General features: G+C 45.0%; 1 protein-coding gene across 1 annotated transcript in view; it reads left to right on the forward strand.

Moving 5' to 3' along the window:
* The first annotated feature begins 2790 nt into the window (after positions 1-2790).
* The window catches only part of LOC129342293 (cholesterol 7-desaturase nvd-like), a 38244-nt gene continuing 17031 nt past the window's right edge, over positions 2791-24003 (forward strand). The window contains exon 1 of the mRNA XM_054997982.1: positions 2791-3131. Within this exon, the coding sequence (XP_054853957.1) occupies positions 2813-3131 (319 nt within the window). The 5' untranslated portion in view covers positions 2791-2812. The remainder of the gene's footprint in view (positions 3132-24003) is intronic.

Here is a 24003-nt window from a genome sequence, read left to right on the forward strand (position 1 = left end):
TTTATTTATGTCATTTATACTCCATCTTTTTCACTGAGACTCAAGGCAGATTACATAGTATGAGATTAGTACAATCAGTATCAAGTAAATTTCAAAACAGTATCAAGGACATTTCCATACACGATGCCATAGGGTAAATAGATACAAGTTTAAAAGACATAGTATTAGCAAAAATCCAATACAGAGTAGAAAAAAAAACTGAAACAGAAAATAATCAGTTCTAGGTTTGACATTAGACAACATGGAGCACAGGTGGTACATAAGAGTACATATTTAAAGCAACAGATAATATGTAAGGCAATATAGTGATGAAGTCTATGGTCCCTAACTCATTAGTGAAGCATCTGAGACCTCATCCCTACAATACAGCCCTCTCATTTGAATAAAAATCCTTTTAAAATAGTTCACTTTTGCATTGTTTGTGGAAAGCCAGGAAAGTGGGGGCTCTCCTGACCTCCTCAGGCAGGTCATTCCACATGGTAGGGGCCACCACAGAGAAAGCCCATGTACAGGCTGCTGTTGATTTCACTCATGTGCAGTTTGGCACCTGGAGGAGACCCTGTTCAGATGAGCGAAGCTGCTATGGAGGAACATAGGGAGGGAGGCGGTCCTGTGGGTATGCCGGACCAAAACTGCGCAGAGCTTTGTATGTAATAACCAATACCTTGAACTGAACATGGTAACTGATGGGTAACCAATGGAGCAACCGTAGGATGGGAGTGATGTTCATGCTCCTGCTCGCTCCTGATAAGTCGAGCCTCCTAGTTAACTTAGATGGGAGACTTAGATGGTATAGAACATTACAATAGTCAAGCCTTGATGTTACCATAGCATGGATCCAAGTGACCAGGTCAGTCAAGATAAGAAACCATCTTCCAGGCTAGAGTGAGGTTGTAGAAAGTATTTTAAAGTGCCTTAACTTGTTTTTCTAGTAATAACGCTAGATCCAGTATAACCCCTAGGCTCTTAACTGAGTCTGCAGGGGTCAGATGAACTCAGTTGAAAGTGGAGAGTACAGTGTCCTTCAAGATCTCTGGCTTCCCAACAAGCATCACTTCAGTCTTGTCTGGGTTCAATTTCAATTGGTTGTTTTTCAACCATTCACCACAGCTGTCAGGCAGAGGTCTTTGTATGGCATCCTGTGGGGACCTGGATAGCGAGATCTGGAGTTGGGTATCCTCTGCATATTGATTACATCCAACTCCATAGCTGCGAATGAGTTCTCCTAAAGACTTTATGTAGAGATTGAATAACATGGGAGATAAGATTGAACCCTGTGGAACCCCACAAGATTGTTCCCTTTGAGTCTGCTCCAAGATAAACAGTTTAAACCAGTTTATTCCTATCCTCTGCTTCTTGTCATTTAACCAGTTTCTAATCTATAAAAGGATCCATCAATCCTGTCAAAAGTGTTTTGAAAGTCTAATTATCCACATTTTTGTTAAGTTTCTCAAACAACTCTGGAAGTTTGGTGTGGCAGAATTTCCCTTTGTAGAGTGATCTGGATTTTCTCTCAGCAGCTTAAAAATTCAGCCTCTAGTGAGAGGCCCTAGTTCAATGGAAGAGCAGAAGGTCCCAGGTTCAATTCCCTACGTCTCCAGTTAAACGGACTGGGTGGCAGGTGATCCTGGAAAGCCTCTGCCAGTCTGAATAGACAATCCTGACCCTGATGGACCAGTGGTCTGAATCAGTAATAAGGCAGCTTCACATGTGCATCTTGAATACCAGTTTCTCCTAATGTGCCTAGAATAGAATTTTGGCTGACTGCCCTATAATTCCCTGGATCTTCCCTAGGCTTCTTTTTAAAAATCAGCGTAATCTTTGCTACTTTCCAGTCCTCTGAAAGGGAGGATGATATTGGCAACAAAATACATATACTGTTAGAAAATCACCAGTTTCACCTTTGAGTTCCTCAGGTGTATGCCATCTGGACCCAGAGAGTGATTCCTTTTTAATTTGTCCATAGATAATGGAGCTCCATCTCTCATCATCACCTCTGTTAGACTCAGTTCATCTGATGCTGTTCCTTCCCCCAAACAGCAAGTTCAGCATTAGCACATGGCTTGCCCCACTTTTTCCAAGGTGAGAACAGGTGCAAATCATTGATTTGATCTCCCCCTCTTCCTGTATCTCCTGTGCTGTCCCATGGCCTGTTACCTGGGCCAGCTTCCTGCTGCTGATACATTGAAAGAAATGTTTTGTCTTAACGTTTTTACCTCTGCTCTTCACATTCTCTTTCTTGTTCGCTTTATTGCCAACTTACATTTGTCTCGGGGGATCCCCTGTTGTTTTTTGTCCACCTCGTTCAAGGAAGCATTCTGCTTTTCAAAGGAAACTCTTTGCCTTTTATGACTTCCTTAATTTGGGACTTGAACGATGCCTGGCAGTACCAACCATAGTCTGGTTTTAAACAGCTTCCAGGGGTCCTGGAAAGTTTTGCCTCTCCCTTTCTGCTTCCTTCCCAGCAGACAGCTCCTTTCCGTCTTCTGCGTCGGAATTCGGAGGCGCCTTTCCGCTGCCATAAACGCGGTGGCAGATGGGAGGGGGCTGGAGCCCTCTGCACGTGCTCAGAGGCGCTCTGGCCGGCTGTCTCGGCCGGAGCTGGGCGAAGGCCCCTTGGCAAGCTCCGGGGGGCTTGCCGGGGACAGCCCGGCCGGCGCAGCCGCAGCCGGAGGGCCGGGGCGAGCAGGTGCAGCAGAGCCCCGTCGGCGCAGGCCCGCCCCCCGCCAGGTGGCGGCTATAAGAGCGGCGGGGCCGGGGCGGCGGGCTCGCCAGTGCCAGTGCCGCGGCGGGAGGCGAGCGCCGCGCCGCGATGGGCTTCGGCTGGGGCGCGCTCTGGGCCGGCGCCGCGGCGCTGCTGCTCCCCCCGGCGGCGGCCTGCTGGGGGCTGGCGCTGCTGGCGCTGCTGGCGGGCGCGGCGTGGCTGGCTTGTCGGCCCCTGCGGCTGTGGCGCGGCCCGGAGGCGGTGGGCTACGTGGGCGAGGCGGGCTGGAGCCGCGCGCAGGTGGCTGGGCGAGTGCGCAAGAGCCGCCGCACCGGCCCGCTGCCGCCCGTCTACCCCAACGGCTGGTTCCGCCTCCTGGACTCGGCCCAGCTGGCCCGCGGAGAGGCGCGCAGCGTGGCCGCGCTCGGTGAGTGAGCCGCGTGAGCGTTGCGTTGCCAATCTCCGGATGGGGGATTCCTGGAGCTTCGGGAGCAGGGCGAGCTCAGCGGGCGTATGTTTCCCAAAGCAGCCTACTCCTCCAGCGGAGCGGGTCTCTGTCGGCTGGAGATCAGCTGGAATCCCGGGAGGTCTCCAGGCCCCCCCTGGAGGTTGGCGATCCTGTGTGCAGCGGGCCTTCCCGGGGAGTGCGGCCGGGGGAGCCTCGTTAGCTGGGAACGGACAGGGATGGAAGGGAAAGCCGCTGTGCAGAATAACCGCTCGGTGCGTGGCGGGCATCTGCTCCGCCTTGATGCCTCTGAACGTGTGCAGAGCGCCCTTCCCCAGAATACCGCGTGCCGCTGATGTTTAGGGTCAGGGTTTCTGACGGTGTGGGTTTTCAAGCGGACTTGCCGGTGTGCGTGCGTGCGTGCATACATGTGCACACACGCCCTGCCCTGTTTCACGAAACTGCTCCCAGGGAGAGCTTCTTGTTCTCTGTGACCAGGACAGAGCTAAGTTTTTCTAGTGTTCCAGCTCAGCTTTGGGGTGTTTCAATACCGGTGTCGCTGAGTAGATACATATTCTCAAACGACATAACTTTGTAGCACTGGCAAAGTTCAGTTTTGGAAGTGGATGTCGTTTGCTTGCCTGGACTGGGAACGAACGCAGGCCATGAGCTGTGTGAGACTAAGCTATTCAGCTCTAGTTATGATGGTCAAAAATGCAGCCTCGGTGGAACAAAGCTCACAGTTTTCAAATAATGTGCATAACTGGGATGCATGAAATTGGGTTTAATAGCCCAAAAACCTTAAGCCAAGAGTTGGGAAACGCTTCGCAAACTTAAACCTGAGTACGCGGAAATGAAAGGTTTAATTAAATTGTTCCACACACGCCCCCCCCCCCCAAAGAAAAGCTGGTGGGTTGTAAGTTTGCAGGTGGTAAAACCATGCTGGGTTTCCGGGGAGGGGATAGCTGTACATAGACAATTACTAAGATGAGAAGGATGAACCCTTTCTCCTGACCACTTTTCTCTGTATGGGCACCTTATGTTACAAACCACCTAATGTGAAGGCCCACCTGCAGTTTTTTTTTAAAATAGTTACTATATTTGAACGCGCTGTTTAAATAGTGAGCTTGTAGCAGTGTTTCCTTGTAACCTTGACAAGAAAGTCTTGCCCTTTGGGATCGCAAGGACTGGGTTTGGTTGCCAAGATATTAATTTTGTTCTTGTACTCAAAATAGTTTTGAGCTTCCACAATTACTGATCGGTGAGATGGGTGTGTGGCAGGGGCGGGGGTGTGGAGTAATGAGCAGATAATTGAATTGCAGTTGGCAAGTTTTTGCTTTCAAATGTAGATTTCAAGTGTGAAGCTTGAACACCCAGCATCTCATTTCTGGAACTGTAGTGGTTTCTGATTCTTTGTAACTGTAAACCCAGATGGGATATTTAAAGCTCCATCATTGGATTCTTTGTTCATTATGGAAGGGGGAAAGGCACACATGACACTGGGGGTCCATGTTCAGATCCCCAGACCAAACATGCATTTTAGTTGCAGCCTCCTTCCCATGGATTGGACCTGAATGGTTAACTCTTCCTTCGCATGTCAATTCCATGATGGGAAATAGCAATTCTGGGCTGCTTCAAGCCCCAGGAGGCAGAAGGATGGGGAATCTATATGGGTCCTTCCCCCCACCCCCCTTTCCAGTTGCTTAAACAGCCTGGTGGTGGCAATAGTGGAAATGGCTGTGAGAGCTGACCTTACCTCTCCTCCACCCTGCACAGCAGTTTTGTTTCCTATCCCACCCCCACCCTCTGCAATTGCTTTTTAAAGCTGAATTGTGCGCTCTGGCTGGAATCTGTGTAGTTTCCCCCAAAGCCTCTAGTCTCTCTACTTGTATCAATGCAAGGAAAAACATACTGTGCTGTCTTCTCCTGTCATTCAGGAAAAAAGCTAGCCTCCTCTTGGCTTCCTGAGCATTGAGTGTCTGGCACTTTTTACAAATATTATCTGCCTACTTACATTAGATGCACAATGCAAATTTCTGGCTATGCTCCTGGAGGCAGAACTTGGAGGTTGCCCTCTATGTAGAATAGATTATTGTGAAGGGGCTTCTCTGCCTCGTTAAACTTTATGTAGGTATGCCATACCTGACAGTACAAGCTCACTGCCTCCCTGCTCATTGGGTCTCTTTGTTTGGCCGCACTGTTCTCCATCTAGAATTCTGACCTATCTTTTCCACTCTGCCTTGTCTGCTCTTCACAACTGAAACTGGTTTGTCTACATGCAGAGAGGTCAGCATCTTTTCTTCTGGCAGTGGCCTTGGAGATGCTTTGGAAGGTCAAACAAAAGCTGGCCATTGTTCCTGTTGCTTGTTTTTGCATAGAAAAGAGCTCACCCAAGTTTGCCAACTATTAAGCGGCCCTTTGAGAATTATTCTTGAAATGAACAGCTTCCCTTTGTAGTGAGTGTTTCTGTTAAACAGAGAAGCTGTTTGAAATCATTCCTCTATGGCTGCTTAAAGAAAGGATGCATCTACATGGCAAACTTGGCTAATTGCAATAAACGTACTACACGGCCAAACTTAAAAACCAGTTTCAAACATGTTTTGCATAGTATTCAACAGAAGAACCATTGGAAACCATTTGTGAGTCTAACAAGGAATCTTTCAGAGTTAAAATTCCCCAAGGGCTTTGAGGTGAGGTTCAATTTGGCTTAAACTGGTTTCAGATTAGTTTAAATCTGCTGTGGAGATGTTGCAGTTATTATTTGAGTTTAGCTTCCTGTGGATTTGGGACACTAACTGAATAGTATTCAGTGTGTACTTCAACTTTAAAAAGCAGCAAGGGGAAATTTGAGCTAGGTCCACCATGCTGTAACTCTCCTTCATGCCATTTTACCTGATAGCAGTTTGCTGGTTTCTGTGATCTTTACCGTTTCTCCCTTTCTGAGGTGCATAGAAATCCCTCCCTCCCCTTACTGGCTCTCTCAGAGCCAAGCTACAAGTGACGCCTGACACAGGTTAAACACTTGTCAGCTTCCCTCAAGTTTTGATGGAAAATGTAGGCATCCTGGTCTTGCAGCTGTAATGGAGAGCCAAGCTGTAAAACCAGGACGCCTACATTTCCCATCAAAACTTGAGGGAAGCTGACAAGTGTCCAACCTGTGTAAGGCATAACTTGTAGCTTGGCTCTCAGCTATTATTGAGGAATGGCATAGGAGGAAGGGGTTAAGCAATATGAAACTGTGTGCCCCCTCAGATGATCTCAGAACTCTTTTCTGAATTACACTCCCTTAAGTGTATTACATCTGCTGTGACTTGGGATGTAGTGCCAGCCCTTTGGAGCAGAGCTCTTATACTTGCTTGGTTTCACAGGCATTGCGCTGTTTTAAAAGTCATTAGGTGGAGGCTGATGTCTTCCCTTCCCTCTCCTGGAGCTTATATTGTCTAGGATACTTTATTGGTAGGTTGTTTGTGTTTGAAATGTTATGACTGTTCTAAAATTTTTGGACTGTGCTTGGGTAGTGGTGTTTTGGAAGTTATCTCAAGCTGGAGTGTGTGGTGAACCCCTGCTTCCCGGGGGTTATTGCCCAAATACAAATCTGGTGCAATTGGCTTTTAGAACCAGAGTACATGTTGAGAGATTACAGCTCCTGAAAAGTCCTTTGGCCCTGGGAGCATGAGGGTGTTAGTTGTTCCTCCTGTGCGAGCTGGTGTGGCGCACTCAGATAGCGTTAGAGCAGAATGAACCTCTCTCAGCCTCACCTACCTGTTGTAAGGATAAAATGGGAAAGGGAGAGCCATGTGCATTGTCCTGAGTTGGGATTCAGACTGTACTAGATGCAGAACTTTTAGAATGTGGGGAGAAGGTCACAGGGGGAGAGAGAGAGACTGGCTATGCTTCTCCAGGTCATCTCTCTTAATTGCGTTGTGCTGATACAGCCAGGTGCCTCCAGGGAGCAACAAAACTGTATCATATCGAAAATTATTAGTGTCTTTGTCAAGCCAGTTGAAATTCAAGAAGTCAGTGACCTCAGTCCTGGGGGGTGTTTGACAAATTTGCTGCGCATAAATGAGCTGTTTTCAACTAACTTGACCGTGGTGCACATGTGATGGGGTTATTTCAGGGCTGGCTAGGAAAGTAAAGGTCTGTGTTGTGTTTTATTGTTTCCCATAAAGGCTAGCCACATGTCTCTGAAGACCTTCAAGCAATGGGACAAGCCCAAGCCTTCCCTGTTGTTGCCCCTTAACAATTGGTAAACAAGAATACTGCCTCTTGAACATCATAGCTAATAGTGGTTGATGGACCTTTTCTCCATGAATTTGCCATATCCCTCTTTAAAACAGTCTAAGCTACTTGCTATCACTACATCTACAGGATAAAGTTCCATGAATCAACTTCTATAAGTTAACTGTGTGTGTGGAGTGTTTTCTCTTGTCTGTTCTGAACCTACTATTCATCAGCCCCTGAGTTGCAATACATTGACTGAAGGAGAAAGTTCTCTTTACCTTCTTTCTTCTCACTAGACAATTTTAATAAACATGTTCTGGTGAACCAGGCCCCAGTGACCTACTTAGCAGAAGCAGTTTTTGTAGAAAGACAGCACTGAGGCTGTGAAGAGTTTGATCTCTGAAAATGGCTATTGAGATGTAAAAAATATCAGTTGATCATGATTATGTCGGAGTATATAGTAGTCTCTTGTCAAGTCAGTTCTGTGGGTGACAAGTATCTCTTTTAAGAAGGAATTCCTGAGATGTAAACTTTGGCAAGGGCTTTGGAGAGCTGCAATGCTCTAGTAGCGTATAAACAGTGATGTCTTGGAACTGTTGTGACATGTGATTTTATCCAAAAAGAAAAAAAAAGACTATCTAAGATATGTCTCCATGCTTGCAGGTTCCTACCTGTCCCTCTTTGCTAAGAGACTTGGGTCAGAACTGTCTGCACCTACTCATTGGGCTACCTACCATTCCAGCTCATTATAATATTGAGCAATTCCTATCATTCCACAAAAGTAAAAAGTCCAGTAGCACCTTAAAGACGAACTGACTTTATTGAGGCATAAGCCTTCTGATGATGCATCTGGTGAAGAGAGCGGTGGTTCTCGAAAGCTTATGCCTCCATAAAGTCAGTTAGTCCTAAAGGTGCTACTGGACTTTATACTTTTTTGCAACTACAGACTAACACGGCTAACTCCTCTGGATCTATTATTCCACAGAATGTGTAAAACTGAAATGTTCAGGAGGGCATTTTTTATAAAGGGATTAGAACTGAAGTAGAATGGAACAGGCCAGGAGGGGGCCTCAATAATGGAAAAGGGCTGTTGTCCAATACAATGATTATTCTAGGTATTATCTTGTTTTTACTGCATGGCTTTCTATCTTTGTAATTCCACTAAACCTTGCCTTGACAATTGTAGTTTGCTTTGTCTACTAATTTTGGTAATCCTAGTCTAATTCCATTGTTCATTGGATACCTTATCCTGTATGATTGCATTTTTTAAAATTTCTGTACTCTGCCTTAGGTCACAGGAAGAAAGGTGGGCTATAAATAAATATTTTTCCTTTGCAAAAATGTGGTGAGGGCAGTATTCAGACGCTTGCATATTGCCAGAGTATGAAAAAGTTTTCCTTAAGGGAATACTGTGACAGCATTGTTTCGTTTTCCAAAATGGGGAGAAGAGAGATGAAATCACTGTTTTGTGAGGCTGTAGTGGGTCCTGCTTAAGAGGCTTTACTCTGGAATGTCCTGAAAAATCCTTTTCTTTTTCCTTCCATTTTGTTGAGATGTATTTCTACTAGATGAGGTACCTGCTTTCGCAACCAAAAGGCACTTTGCACTTGATCAAAGGCATCGTCTCCTTGGGTTGTGTGCTTGGCTATAAGTGCAATAGCAGACAAAAATTGTCTGTTAGAAAATTCCTCTAATAGGCAAATTGGGTAGGCATGCATTGTGGATGGATTTGACAGGCAGGCTTTTTATTGTGCTGATTAACAGAAATCGACACCATTAGTTAAAGTTCATATGCAGATCTTTTTATTACTACACATGTAATTCATATCACTTAGACTTGCCTCCCCCTCCACACCCAAAATACTAGGACCTGAGCTATGCAATGGTAAAAGGGGAATAAATGGAGATTGCGCTTGAAGATTCTGTGGTCCTAGCTGGTGTGCCATATTCCCCTAGCCAGCTTTTCTTGCTCTGCCACCTGGGAGCCAGGAACTGGAGAAAGGGTCACAGTCAATGAATAGCTCACCTAGGGAGCGGCACCCTACAGCTGCCCATACCTAAGAAGGCCGAAGAAGAGTGTGCAATAAGCTCACAGTAAGACTGTACCAGGAAGTCAGTCTGCTCTCAGCATCATCTGCCGTACTGATCTAGTTGGGCTCTAGTAGTGGAGAATGCAGAGAAATGAGAATTCAGCTAGGCATAAGCCTATGTTAGAGGGGCATTTGTGCTTAAACTGGTTTGCAATGCCTTTATAAAGCTAGTGGTAATTCTTTCCATCTCTCCTCTTCAACTTAACCTACAGTATGTTAACCTTCACACATGGGACAGGGTAGCTGCAGAGAATCAATTGTATCTGATGGGTCAAATATTTTGGATCACATAACTGAAAGAATACAGATGTTTCAAAATAACCTTGGTTATGTCCTTGTTTATTGGGAGCATAGTGGCTAAGAGCGGGTATAGCATAGAGCCACATTCAAATCTCCCTTTAGTGATAAACTTCTTAGGTAACCAGTAATATAAGGGGGCTACTACTGGCCTACCTAATTACATGGTAACTGCACCCAAGCAACAGTCAGAATTAGTTCTTGATTGTGGCCAAAAGCAGGCCAAAAATTGCACAAGCAGAGGTAGTAAAACTGCTGTTTTAATCATTTAAAGAAAATTAAAAGTATGCCACAAGTTAATAGGGCAAGGTTAAAATTTCTAAAAACAGCTTGCAAAAGCTACAGCTGCAGATGCTGAGAAGGAATAGCTCTTCTCCCATAGAAGAGAGAGTGTCTCTTCCAAGACAGGAATGATAGGAATTTTGCAATCAGTAGCGGTTATTCTAGGTCATAATGTTCAGTATCTTGCATTGGGTGTGTCTAATCTTCCATAAACGACTGCAAAGTATGCCCTATTGGCACTGGCTTAATCTGGATGAATGATTTATGACTTTCAATACATAGGGATACATGGAGTCCAAATCTGAATTCCAATTTTTATATGATAGTTGAATCTAATACCAGTTCTGGTGCCTGCCCACCTCTGCAGCCGCTATGACAGGGGAGGCCACCCAGTTGCTGACCTCCGTCTCTACTGGCTTGCCACTGAGGTACTGGGTGGTGGGAGTGAGGCTTACTGAGGCCCTCATGGTACCGAGCTGGTGTACCGCTTGGCTCCCCCACTGCCCTTGGCACCTGATACCCTGGCACTGGTCTCCACATTGAGTAAGTTGCCCTCAGGGGGAAAGGCAGGAATGAACAGGGGGCAACCCCTGTCGCTACTGCAGGGGTGCACTGCAGCCACAAGGTCACATACCAGCTAGACAGGACTTCAGCACCGCAGCCACCCACCACGATGGGCAGGACCACCCTGCACAGTGCAGCCTCAGCCCTGGGCAGATCCTTCACCGCTGCCTGTGTGTGGGCAATGGCCTGGGCCGTGAAGGCATGCACTTGCCTGCAAGCCATCCTGAAGAAGTCATTCCATCACTTCCAGGGGCAGGCATTTCATTCTGTGCAGCATGGCCCAGGGCAGAGACCTGCTCTACTACTATGTGCCAGAAGGCATGCTGGTGAGTGGTAGCACTGGCATGCTCCACCACCAGCCCATGCAGCCGCATTTTCTCTGATGGCTAGTTGGGCTGGCAGTGGCCCTTGCTGCCTGCAGGGTTCAGGTTGGCTATACCAACATACCACAGGGGAATGCGTGGGCAGGGCCAGGTACCCTAGGAACCACTGGACCATGAAGTGCACCCCCTCCCCCTGGCCATAGGATGTATTTCTCCATGGAGGAGGTGGAGCGGTCCCCCATCTGTCCCAGGCTTGTTGCATTTGCAGGCTTCCTGAATGTCATGGGGCTGTGAACTGCACTTACATTGTGCTCATCACACCCCAGGAGGACCCCACAGGTCTACTGCAACTGACTCTGCTTCTACAACCTGAATGTAAAAGCCAGCTGTGACCCCCAGGGCATATTTGCAGGCCTCATGGCCAAGTTTCCAGGCAGTATGCACAATGCAAACATCTGCACAGTGTTTGATACCAACTACCCACTGGCTGCCTGGCCAAAGGGTAAGGGCTGGCTGCTGGGCCAGTCCCCTGGGGGCGGGTGCTGTTGGGGGAGGCCCTGACAACTACCCTCCTTGCCATAGGTGACTCGGGCTACCCACTTCTTCCATACCTACTCCCACTATATGGCAGGGATGAGCCAGTGGACTGTGCTGCCTGCAACCAGGTCCACCCTCAGACGCACATGGTCACGGAGTGGGAGTTCAGCCTGCGGAAAATGCACTTCCATTGCCTGCACCACACGGGTGGCTTTGCCATACTTCAGACATGGCCATCCAGCAGCAGCTCCCTCTAGGACTGGATGGGAGAGACTGCTTGCCCTAGGAATGCAAGAGATGGGTCACCTGAGCTGGCCGTGGCATCCCAGAACATGCAGGGCATTGCCAAGCAAGTCCACAAATGGTGGCAGGGCTGGTGACCTAGGTGGCCCGCAGTGGTGACCTGACATCTGTGTGCTGTTCTTCCATCTGGGGGGTGGATGGGTAGGGGCGTCTTCACACCCTGGGTGCCAGCACCATGATGTGGCACCATGGAGCTTGCATGGCTTCCTGGGCCCCATCCCCTTTGCCCCTTATAACCCCTCCCATTGACACTCACACCCCAAAGCATTTATGAACTGAGTGACTATTTCCAGAGGTGTGCGCATCATTGCTCCCAGAGAGAGCAATTCTCATACAGCCAGGAGGGGGCCGAGGTCCCAAAAGACTCAGTGGGGTCCACTGGGGTTGCAGCTCACCAGAGCCAGGGAAGTCTGGTTGGCTCATGCTGAGGGATGGTACTATCACGGTTTATCAGTTCATCCTCAGACATGACTGGCAGCACGTCCAAGGCCTCCACTACGGTTGCCAGGTCCCCTGAACCCCCAGGTGAAAAGTTGGAGGCCTGGCACCTACCTTATGGCTTCCCCCATCATGCATGCAGAGCACACACTGCTGGCTTGTGCAATGATGTCACTTCTGGGAAGAGGTGTCATCGCATGGGTCATGTGCCACCCTGGGAGTGCTCCCGCCACCTAGGAGCACACCCTAGGAGGCCACGCCCCCCAGTAGTGCACCCTAGGAGGCGCGTTCCCCCCTGCTGGCCAGGTAAGTGGGGGCGGGGGGTGGTGGAGGGTGGGAGTAGGGAATCCCCTGCCCCCGACAGGAGACTGGCATTGCAGGCCTAGACCTGGACCTGCCCCCTTTTGCAGGTTGGGGAGCCTAACCTCAGGCTGTCCCTTGTCCTGCAGGTGGGCCACAGGGCACATCTGGCCCCTGGTCAACAGCCAGGCAGCTACAGCCTGCATCCCAGTTGAAGTGGATGGACATGCTTGGCCAGTCTCATGGTCAACCATGCTGCATAGGTTTGCCAGCCTCCAGGTGGTGGCTGGAGAGCTCCTGGAATTACTACGGATCTCCAGGCCACAAAGATCAGTTCCCCTGGAGAAAATGGCTTCTTTGGAGAGTATGGTATTATACCCCATTGAGGCCCCTCCCCTCCCCAATCTCCTCTTTCCAGGCTCCACCTCCAAAATCTCCAGGAATTTCCCAACTTGGACCTGGCAACCCTAATGCTGCACCGTGTCCCCCTTTACTCCCGCACCAGCATTGCTCATGGCTCCTATCAGAAACAGCACTGCATGGAGGCTCAAGTGCCCCGGTGGCAACTGTTCTGCAAGGCTTTGAGGGGGAGGCAGGCAGCAGGTGGCTTCTCTAGCATGATTTGGAGTGCTTTCTGTGTGGCCTGCTGGGCCTGGAGGCCCATTTATCCCAACTACTATATATTTATATGAGTCATTTGTAACCCAGAAGGCATAAAAAGCAGTTTCCCTGCCTGAGTGGCACTTTTACACACCTCGGGCAACTGAGCTTTGCATTGGCAAACTGTTTGTGGGTACAAGTGGGGTGCCAGCCCCATAAAGACATGTTGCCTGCACGTATGCTTATCCTGCCTGCACAGATGCTTCTTCTAGAAACTCATTATGTGCATGATGGTGGCATTCTTTACATGCTTGCCCCAGCCCCTCAGCTTCCATATAGAAAAAATAGCAAATCGGGGGCAAGTTGTAGTCGTCTTTTTCTTGGATGTGCCTGTCTTCTTCAAGCAGTGACTTCATCTGCCAAAATATAAGATAACATAGTGCCTGAAACAGGAGCGTGAGCCTAGAATTCCCCCGTTTGAACTTTATCTCTGCTGTGAACTTGCTAAGCTGCATTACTGATTGATTGATTGATTGATATTATTGATTGATATTATTTGTTGTCTGCCTTTCTCACTGAGACTCAAAGCAGATTACACAGTATAAGTTAATGTGATCAACAGCAGGGACATTCAATAAATAATATAATAGGATATGCGTATGCAAATCTGCAGAAATTTGAAAATGATCAGACATCCAATACAGAGCTGAAACAATGCTGAAACAAAGCACAGGGGATTAGACATGACATATTAAACAATGCAGAAACTACCCAGTAAGACCATACTTACAGTGGCAGACTGTATACAGTAGTATAGTCTACAATTCATATCTCTTTGCCAGTCCATCCCTTTGAACTATTTCCTTACTGTAGAGCCCTCCTACCTGTGTTTTAAAAAAGCCCTCCTGAATAATTCAGCTTTGCTTAGTTTCCCAAAAGCCAGGGGAGTAGGAGCCCTTCTAACCTCATCAGGGAAGCCATTCTGTAAGGTGGGGGGCACAACAGAGAATGTGCATGTACAAGCAGTTGTTGATTTGGCCCACTTGCACTGTGGGACCTGCAGAAGGCTCTATTCAGATGAGCAAAGCTGCTGGGGCGGTGCATGGGGGAGAGGCAGTCCTACAGATATGAGGGTCCAAGGCCATGAAGTGCTTTGTATGTGACAGCCAAAACCCTTAATTGATCCCAGTAACTGATGGGTAGGCAATGGATTTAGACCATTGTTCTGTTACCTTGATCCAGTACTGATCTGCCCTACAGGATTTTGAATGATTGCCCATGGAGAGCATTGGATGTTGAGGCGCTGTATAAATGTTGAGGATTATTCTCACCTACCCCCTGCAATTTGAAGTGGTGCAGTCTAGAAAGGAGTCGGCTATGTGGCTTTGCTGAAAGTATAGATCTGCCCTGGGATGCCTTCTGCAACTTGGCCTACTTGGAGTAGCTTTTAGTAGCTTAGCTGCGTATCTCCTCCAGAGGAGCCTCTGTTTCTAGTGCAGCTGCTTGGAGGCTTGCCAGAGCTGCAAGTGTATTTAATTTTCAGAAGAGCAAATCATGTCGATAAACCTAAAAACAGTAGAAAACCAAGACTTCCATCATTAGTTTTTGGACACGAGGAGCTACTGTATTTATTTTGCGGTATACAGTTACACAGGGAGATAAGACTTAATTGTATTTTGGATGCTAAACCTTAGTCCATGGTATTTTGCATGAGATTGCCTTCATTAGCTGAAGGTGTGAAGATGAAAAGACTTGCTTTGGCTTTGCAACGTTAGTTCGAAGAGACGATCTTGGAGGACATTTCCTGAGTATGAGAGTTGTGTTGGGGAATGCTTTGTTGCCAGGATACTCTGTTCTCTCTCCTTCCCCCAGCTCCTCCCTGCTGACAAGACTAGACTTGGTAAGCAGTACTTAAGATTAGCCTGTATGATTTTTGCATGTGCCTGATTCTGTAGTGGGCAGAGGATGGGAGGATGTTAGTTTTTGCTTGGCTTTTTGTTTCCTTTAAAGCCCAAAGGAGATGGACCCTGGTTTTGGAAGCTCCTTTATTAGATGCTCTTGGAAGTAAGACCAAGATGTGCGCAATAAGATCTGTAGTGTCTTAAAGTACAAATGCAAAAACATTGAGATGGTTTAAGTCATGTATGAAGCTGTTAAATATCCTGGAGCTAAATGTAGCTGTGATTAGTAATATTGTATGCAACTTAAGAGAGTCTTTGTAGAGGGAATTTTATCACATGTTCTGAAAAGTTTGCTGTTTGCCTTCTTAGGGTTTTTCCACACAACTTATTCCTGATTTTCTTAGCAGTGAATCGCCAGCACTGGAGGAATTTGTTTGGGTATGATTCTTCCACATGACTGCCTTTGCTTGCATTTTTACAGTTGTGGAGTTGGTTTATTTTGTTCCGCACGTGCCTTCAATAATCAGGATTTTCAAGGGTGGGTCCTGTCGTCATCAGTGGCATCGTCAGGAAGTCACAGCAGAAACACCCGTTTTTATTTTTATTTTTGCATGCTATTAACATTATATTGATATAAGGGCTGAATTTTTTTTAAAAGATCAAAAACGAATACAGAGGAAGTCTTTGCATGGGGAAGTCTAAAAGGAGAGCAGCTTCACCACCACCCATGGTCCAAACCGGAGAGCCCTGCTCAGGCAGACCCAGAGCTAGGAGGCTTGCACTGGCAGGCAGACTGACCTCTGTTGGGATGGAGCCTGGAGCAGCAGTGGAGATGTGGTTTTCAAAGCACGCTGCTTTTTTTTGTCACCAGAAATGGCTCCCCCCGCTCCCCTGGCCCCTGGGGATTTTGCAATTTTAAAAAAAATCATCTTTTTCATAATGTTATATAAACCAGCCATTATAACAATACTTGCAACAGATGCTCTGAATTCCTAGCAAGTCTCTAGCTCCTTCCCTTTGCCGATATATAAGGGGGGGGGATATCTCCACAACAGAACAGGGCTAGAGACTGACTTTTTAAAAATAAAAGCTGAGAATTCAATCTGCTACATGTATTGTTACAATGGTAGGTCAATAAAATTCTATGAAAATGATGGGGGAGAAAGAAAACCAGGAGTGGGGGAAAGGAAGGGGAGAAGTGATCCTATGATCAAAAAGTGGATTGGAGGTGGGTGGGAGTGGGTGGGGCAAATAAGATGGCCAGCTTCCAGGTGGTAGCTGGAGATCTCCTGGAATTACTACTGCTCTCCAGACGACAGAGATCAGTTCCTCTGGAAAAAACGGCAGCTCCAGAGGGAGGGCTCTTTGGCATTGTAACCTGCTAAGGCCCCCTCCCTAAAAGCTGCCCTCTTCAAGATCAGACCTCCCCCCCACAAGTCTCCAGGGATTTCCTAACCTGGACCTGGCCACCTTAGAAATAAACCAAAAGACATATTATGCACGAGGAAAAATCAACTCAAAATCAGCTTCCAAGAATGTAGTAAAAAAAAGTCTGGTTTAATAGATTAGGAAGCTCCTAGCTATACTTAGATGCCTCCAGCTTTAACTTCTAGAGAGGATAAACCAAAGCAATATGGGGTGAGAACAGATGGAAAAAACTCAAGCGGAAAATCCGTTACTCTCATCCTGTGTAGGGCCATTTTCACACTGTTTACCGGCCATGGAACATCGTGCCAAGCTCCCAGAATGACAGCGTCTTCCTGGTGCAATTTCGCGCAAGAACTACTGTTCTTGCACGAAATCATGCCGGGAAGACACTGCCATTCCGGGAGCTTGGCGTGATGTTCCATGGCCAGTAAGCAGTGTGAAAACAGCCTAGGTGTGAGATGCGATGTGGGGAACTGAGCCCCTGTGAAAACAAAGCCAGTCTCCTGTGTGCACACGCTTGTGGCAGGGGTGTCAAGGATGAGAGCTGAATCTCTCTGCACCATACTTCTTACACTAGGACGCTCAAGTGAAGGGAGGTGCAATGGTAGCGGGAATCCGAGTTCTAAAAGACAGATCGGAAGGCTTTGTCAATTTCCCTCTCTACAGAGCTAGCAAAGATTGCGCCTCAAGGGGTTTGTTTATTTCCTCTTCACCTCCAAATGGACAGAGCCTCCCAGGAGGCAAAGAGGAAATAAACAAACCCCCCTGAGGAGCGATCTTTGCTAGCTCTGTGGTGAGGGAAATTGACAAAGCCTTCTGATCTGTCTTTTAGAACTCGGATTCCCGCTAACATTGCACCTCCCTTCACTTAAGCATCCTAGTGTAAGAAGTATCTCGTAGAGAAGAGGGATGATATATATCCAGACTGACCAGCGTTAGCGGTGGCACCAAGGCTGCGAGAAACCTCATTCTGCAGGGTAGGTGTAGTTTCACAGCCAGGAGTGAACACATGGGATCTCTCTCTCTTTTTTTTTAAAGAATTTTTATTGGATGGGTTTACAAACATAAACATAATAATCATTATCATTTTCCACCCCATTGCATTTTCCCCATCCTTTCCCCCCTCCCTTTTCTAATGACTCCCAACAGTTTTCCATACCCAACTTAACGTAAAGAATATATACTATAAATTCTTAAAATCTATAATAATATATATAATATATATCTATATAATACATACTAATCTAGTCTATTTAGTTGTATTAACTATCTTAATATAATACTTATCTAAATTAAGAGTATAAAAATATATAAGTTTATAATAGGTACATATATAATATACTAATCCTTAAATACCTATTATCTATATTATAAATCTATTACTTCTATTACATCACTAAAATATTGTATATACTCCCTATTACCTATACAACCTTATTGTTCCCTTATTACTTCCCATATGAATACGCTGTCTTACTCTTAACTTTATAATACTATAATACTATAACTCTATACTAATCCAATAAAATATCATAAAATATACCCCCTTTTAACCTCTATCTCCCCCTTAACAACTATCCAAAGACCACAATTTCCCCTTCATGTCCCACTTTTTCTCCACATATTTCTTGAATTTTTCCCAGCTTAATGTATATTCCAATACTTCTTGCTCTTTCAATTTCCTCGTTAATTTGTCCATTTCTGCCATGTTCAGAACTTTCAAGATCCAGTCCTCCATAGATGGTATCTCCTGAGTCTTCCACAACTGTGCATAACACATTCTGGCCGCCGTAATCATATAAAATACCATAACTCTGTCCATTTCATCAAAGTCTTCTAGGTTCATACATAATAACAACAATTCCGGGGTTTTAATTATATTCCTTTGTAAAATATCCGACATAACCTTTACTATATCCCCCCAGAACTGTTTTGCCTTGTCACAGGACCACCACATGTGATAAAATGAACCTTCATGTTGTTTACATTTCCAACATTTATCAGACATCTGACTGTTACCATTGGCCAACTTCTTCGGTGTTAAATACCATCTATACATCATTTTATAAACATTTTCTCGCACCGTGGTACATGCTGAAATTTTAACTATATTTTTCCATACCTTTTCCCAAGCTTCCATTGAAAGTTCCTTATTACAGTTTATTGCCCATTTAACCATCTGAACTTTAACAACCTCCTCCTCTATAAACCATTTCAATAATATCTTGTATATTTTAGAAATTATTTTCTTCCCCCCCTGAAGCAAGCAGTTCTCAATCTCAGAATTTTGTAGCCTAAAACCATTTTTCCTTTTGTCCTTCTCATACAAATCTTTTATCTGCATATATTGAAACCATCCATATTGGAATGGCAATTCGTCATTGTCTTTAAGCAAATAATTGTTCTGTTTTATCTCAAGAATTTCTTTATATGTCAACCACTCTTCCCCTGCATATTCTGCTCTTGGATTTACTACTTCAGCAGGAATAATCCACATTGGTATAGTCTCTTACATATATTTCTTGTATTTGGTCCATACAGCAAACAAGCTTCTTCTTACATAATGATGTAAAAACATAGAGTCTGCTTTTACTTTGTCATACCATAGATATGCATGCCATCCAAATAGTTTATTATATCCTTCCAATGCTAACAGCTTCAAATGCTTCAATGTCAACCATTCCTTTATCCAGTCCAAACATACCGCTTCATGATATAATTTAAAGTTTGGTAATTGTAAACCTCCTCTTTCTTTTGCATCATACAGTACCTTCATTTTAACTCTGGGTTTCTTTCCAGCCCAAACAAAGTTTAATATCTGCCACTTTTCAAATTGTTTACTGTCTTTAACAATAGGTATTGTCTGTAGTAGAAACATCATTCTTGGAAGAACATTCATCTTAATTACTGCAATACGACCTAACCATGTCAAATTCATTTTGTTCCATTTAATCATATCTTTATCTATTTGTTGCCATAGCTTGTCATAATTATTCTTATATAGATCAATATTTTTTGCTGTCACATCCACTCCTAGATATTTAACTTTGTTCACTACTTCACATTCTACCTTGTCCATCAACTCCTTTTGCTGTTGTTTAGTCATATTTTTACACAATATTTTGGACTTCACCTTATTTATAACAAATCCAGCTAAATCTCCAAAGTCTTTCATTTTCTTCATCAATTTTGGCATGCACTCTACTGGATCCTCCACTATCACCATTATATCATCGGCAAAGGCTCTGACTTTATATACAAATCCTTTTGTCCTCAGTCCTCTTATTGAATTGTCTTCTCTTATTTGCCTAAGTAAAATCTCCAATACCATTACAAACAGAAGTGGGGAAAGCGGACACCCTTGTCTTGTTCCTTTTCTTATTTCCAACTTTTTTGTTACATCCGAATTAACAATTATATTTGCAGATTGATTTTTATATATTGCTTTTATTGCTTGTATAAATTTCTCTCCCAACTGCATCTTCTCCATTGTTGCAAACATAAACTCCCAGTTCAAATTGTCAAAAGCTTTCTCTGCATCCACAAAAAAAACCCCAACCTGCTTCCCTGGGTTTTTATCATAGTACTCAATGGCATTCAGCAATACTCGTAAGTTATTTTTTATTTGTCTTTCCGGTAAGAAACCAGCTTGATCTTCTTCTATAAATTCCACTAACCACACCTTAAGTCTTTCTGCTAATATCTTTGAACACATGGGATCTCTTTGATATGCAAGTGCCTTGCTGTTGGCTGAGTGGATTCTGGCAGGCTGTTGCTGCCAGGCCCCAACACCTGGATTGGTCAAGACCTTTTTTACACATGTGAGAGGGAGAACTGAGAAGGAGCTGTCCGTGTAGGTGACCAATGGGGGAGGTGTGACAACAGGAAAGTCAGTATCCTCTTTACACAAGTACCCACTTGAATCTCCCAGCAAGGAGGCGAGATCACGTGCTCAGGATTTGTAAGTTCCAAGTAGGTTATCTGGCTTTCCATGTTTCATTTATTTTATTAGTCTTCACCCTAGCCCTGAAAGCCCAGGCACGCCCGCTGTCATTAGATCTTGGGAGCTGAGCGGGATCAGTCTTGGTTAATAATTGGATGGGAAACCTCCAAAGAAGACCAGGGTTGCAGAGGCAGGCAGTGGCAAACCACCTGTTTGGCCTTGAAAACCCTGGTAGGGGTTGCCATAAGGCAGCTATGACTAGATGACATTTTCATCCTCCTTTTCCTCCTCCTCCACCAGCACCACTTTAGTCCTGCTGCTCCAGCGCCTCACTCTCACTCCCTGTTCATGCAAGCAGCCCTTGCGCAAGTAAGCGCAGTCCAGCCCTGCACGGACACTAAGGAGGAAGCAGTGAGGAAATTTCCTCACTGCTCCCCAACATCCTCTTAAGCAGGGTTCAGAGTCTTTCCATTCGGTAGACTGCTACCACCTCTTCATGCCAGGGGGAGCAACCAAACCAGGGCTGCTTTTGTGACATGAGCCACAGCAAGGCCCATAGGCAAGAATCAAGGTAATCACTTTCTCTCAACCTAATATGCAATTTCCTCTTCTGGCAAAACTCGAGAGCAGATACAGATTACAGGACTAGGGTGCAGACTAACAAAAGAAATGAAATGGGGGAAAGGCTGCTAACCTATTTGACCATACAAATCCTGAGCGTCTAATCTCCTGTTTGGAAATTCAATTGGGTGTATGTATAAAGAGGATGCTATCTTTTGCATGGTTTATACTTTCTTCCATGAGTGAGTGAGAAAGAGAGAGAGAGAGAGAGAGAGAGAGAGAGAGAGAGAGAGAGAGAGAGAGACGCTGACCAACTCTGGGGGAGGGAACAGCTCCTTTTCAGTTCTCCCTCCCAAATGTGGGAGATTTTAACCATTCTGGATGTTGAGCTCTGGCAGCAACAACCCCCAGAATCTACTCGGCCAGTAGAGAGGTGCTAGCATATCAAAGCAATCACCCTACTTTTATTCCTGACTAAAAAAACTCTGCCTGTCAAGTAGGATGAGGCTTTTCACAGCTGTGGTGCCATCTCAAACACTGGTCAGTTACCATAAATGTCACCCCCCCCTTCTGTTTTCATCCATGACAATCTCAACTCACCTGCAATGTGAAGTGGTACAGTCTAGAAAGGAGTTGGCTATGTGGCTTTGGGGAAAATATTGATTCGCCTCCTGCAACTTGGCCTGCTTGGAGGCTTGCCAGAACGGCAAATGTACTTAATTTTCAGAAGCCCAAACTATGTAAGCAAACCTAAAAACAGTATCAGGAGGGTAGTCATGTTGGTCTGCAGTAGAAGAGCAAGATTCAGGCCCAAGAGCACCTTAAAGATCAACTAGATATCAAAAGTATGAGCTTTCGAAGTCAAAGCTCCTTTTTCATACCCTGAAAATATAGTTGGTCTTTAAGATGCTACTGTTGGTCTTTAAGATGCTACTGGACCCAAATCTTGCTCTCAAAACAGTAGAAAGCCAAGACTTCCATAATCTTCCTAAGACTAGGAGGAGCTGCTATATTTATCTTGCTGTAGGCAGATACAGGAAGATAAGACAATTTCATTTTGAGTGTTTATTTGGCATGAGATTGCCTTCATTAGCTAATGATGTAAAGATAAGAGAACTTGCTTTGGCTTTTGCAGTGCTGGTTCAAAGAGACATTTTTGGAAGACATCTAGCATTTGAGTTGTGTAGGTGAATGTTGCCAAGTCACCCTGTTCTTTCTCCTTCCTTTCAGCTCCTCCCCACTGACAAGAATGGACTTGGTAAGCATTTCTTAAGATTAGCCTATATGGGTTTTGCACATGCCTGATTCCGCAGTGGGCAGATTCTTCTCATCTGTCTTTTGATTCTCATCTGTCTTTAGCAATTTTAAGAGTTTCCTCCGTCATTCATTTAGGCTTCTCCTTTCTTTTGGCTACAGGAATAGCCTTCGCTCATTCTTCCTTGATAATATTTCTTATAATAGCCCATAGTTCTTCTGGTTCACAATCATTTAAACCTAGTATTGCAAATCTGTTCTTTATAGATGCAGAGGAGTTAGCCGTGTTAGTCTGTGGTAGCAAAATCAAAAAGAGTCCAGTAGCACCTTTAAGACTAACCAATTTTATTGTAGCATAAGCTTTTGAGAATCAAGTTCTCTTCGTCAGATGCATGGTACAGAAACTGTACCATGCATCTGACGAAGAGAACTTGATTCTCGAAAGCTTATGCTACAATAAAATTGGTTAGTCTTAAAGGTGCTACTGGACTCTTTTTGATTTTGCTGTTCTTTATATGGTCTTTAAATTCTTCAGGAATATTATTTAGATTATATTTTGGTGCTAAGATTCTTTTAGTATTTCTCTTCAGCTTTATCCTAATTTTTGATATTATCAACTCATGATCTGTATCACAGTCAGCTCCTGGTCTAGTTTTAGCAAAGAGACTAGAGACTATTTTTGCATTCCAGTCACCTATGATTATCAGCATAGCTTGTTTAGGTGTATGACCAATTTCTTCTTGGACACTTGTGTAAAAGTTTTCAATTTCTTCCTTAGTATCTGTAGTTGGAGCATAAACGTGAATACCAGTTATGTTAATAGGCCTTCTGTGAAGTCTGATTGCTATTAATCAGTCAGACTTTGTGTTACAGCTCTTGACTGCTTGTGCTGTGTCTCGCCTCTTTATTAGTGCAACATCATTTCGTTTTGTCATTTCCACAGTATAACACTTTATGGTTTTCAGATTGAAAATGTCCTGATTCAGTCCACATTAGTTCACTTACACTCAGAATTGTGATTTTTAAGCATTCCATTTCTTGTTTTATGAGTTCTAGCTCACCCGGCTTCATACTTCTCACATTCCATGTTCCTATTATACGTGTCACACAGCTGTGAATGTTCCTTTTGCATCTATTCACATTGCCATCTGGACTACCCTTCAGCTTTAATCCAGTCCCATCAATAAGAACAGCGTTATTCATACTAATCCGTCTGCTCTTCCCCAGTAGCCAATTGATTGACATCCAACCTGGGGGTCCTGTCTTCCAGCACTATATTTTCTTTCATGTTGGATTGTCTCATTATAGGGTTTTCAAGGCAAGAGGTTAGCAGAAACAGTTTACCATTGCCTTCATCATTGTCCGTGAAAGATTCTCTGCCCATGTCACCCTGCTCTACTGCTGCTACCCAGTAGCTAGCCTTCAAGAACTCCTCTGCTTCCATCACCATTGGGACAGTCCGCTTGCTTCTGCTAATGTGACCATTGATTCCTGAAGGGCATAGATGCATTTTAGTCTGATGTCTCAGCTTTGACCATTCCTCCTTGAGTGACACTTCCAGGAGTTTAGACTCTTGACCAAGCCTGCACTCCTGATGGTGTTGCTCTCCACTTCATTGATACACTCAACCCCCCTCACCATGTTAAGGTGTGTATCCACAAGGGGGCATCATGTATGAAGCCGTTCAATATTAGGTAGAGTAACACTTGCAGCAGCCTTTTAAGATAGGTTGGTAATATCCCCCAATCGGAAGACCTGAGGCCTCGCCAAAGACAGCCCTAGTTTGTGGTAGATTTGAATTGGGAGCTT

Source organism: Eublepharis macularius, chromosome 14, assembly GCF_028583425.1.
Source record: "Eublepharis macularius isolate TG4126 chromosome 14, MPM_Emac_v1.0, whole genome shotgun sequence".
NCBI lineage: Eukaryota > Metazoa > Chordata > Lepidosauria > Squamata > Eublepharidae > Eublepharis > Eublepharis macularius.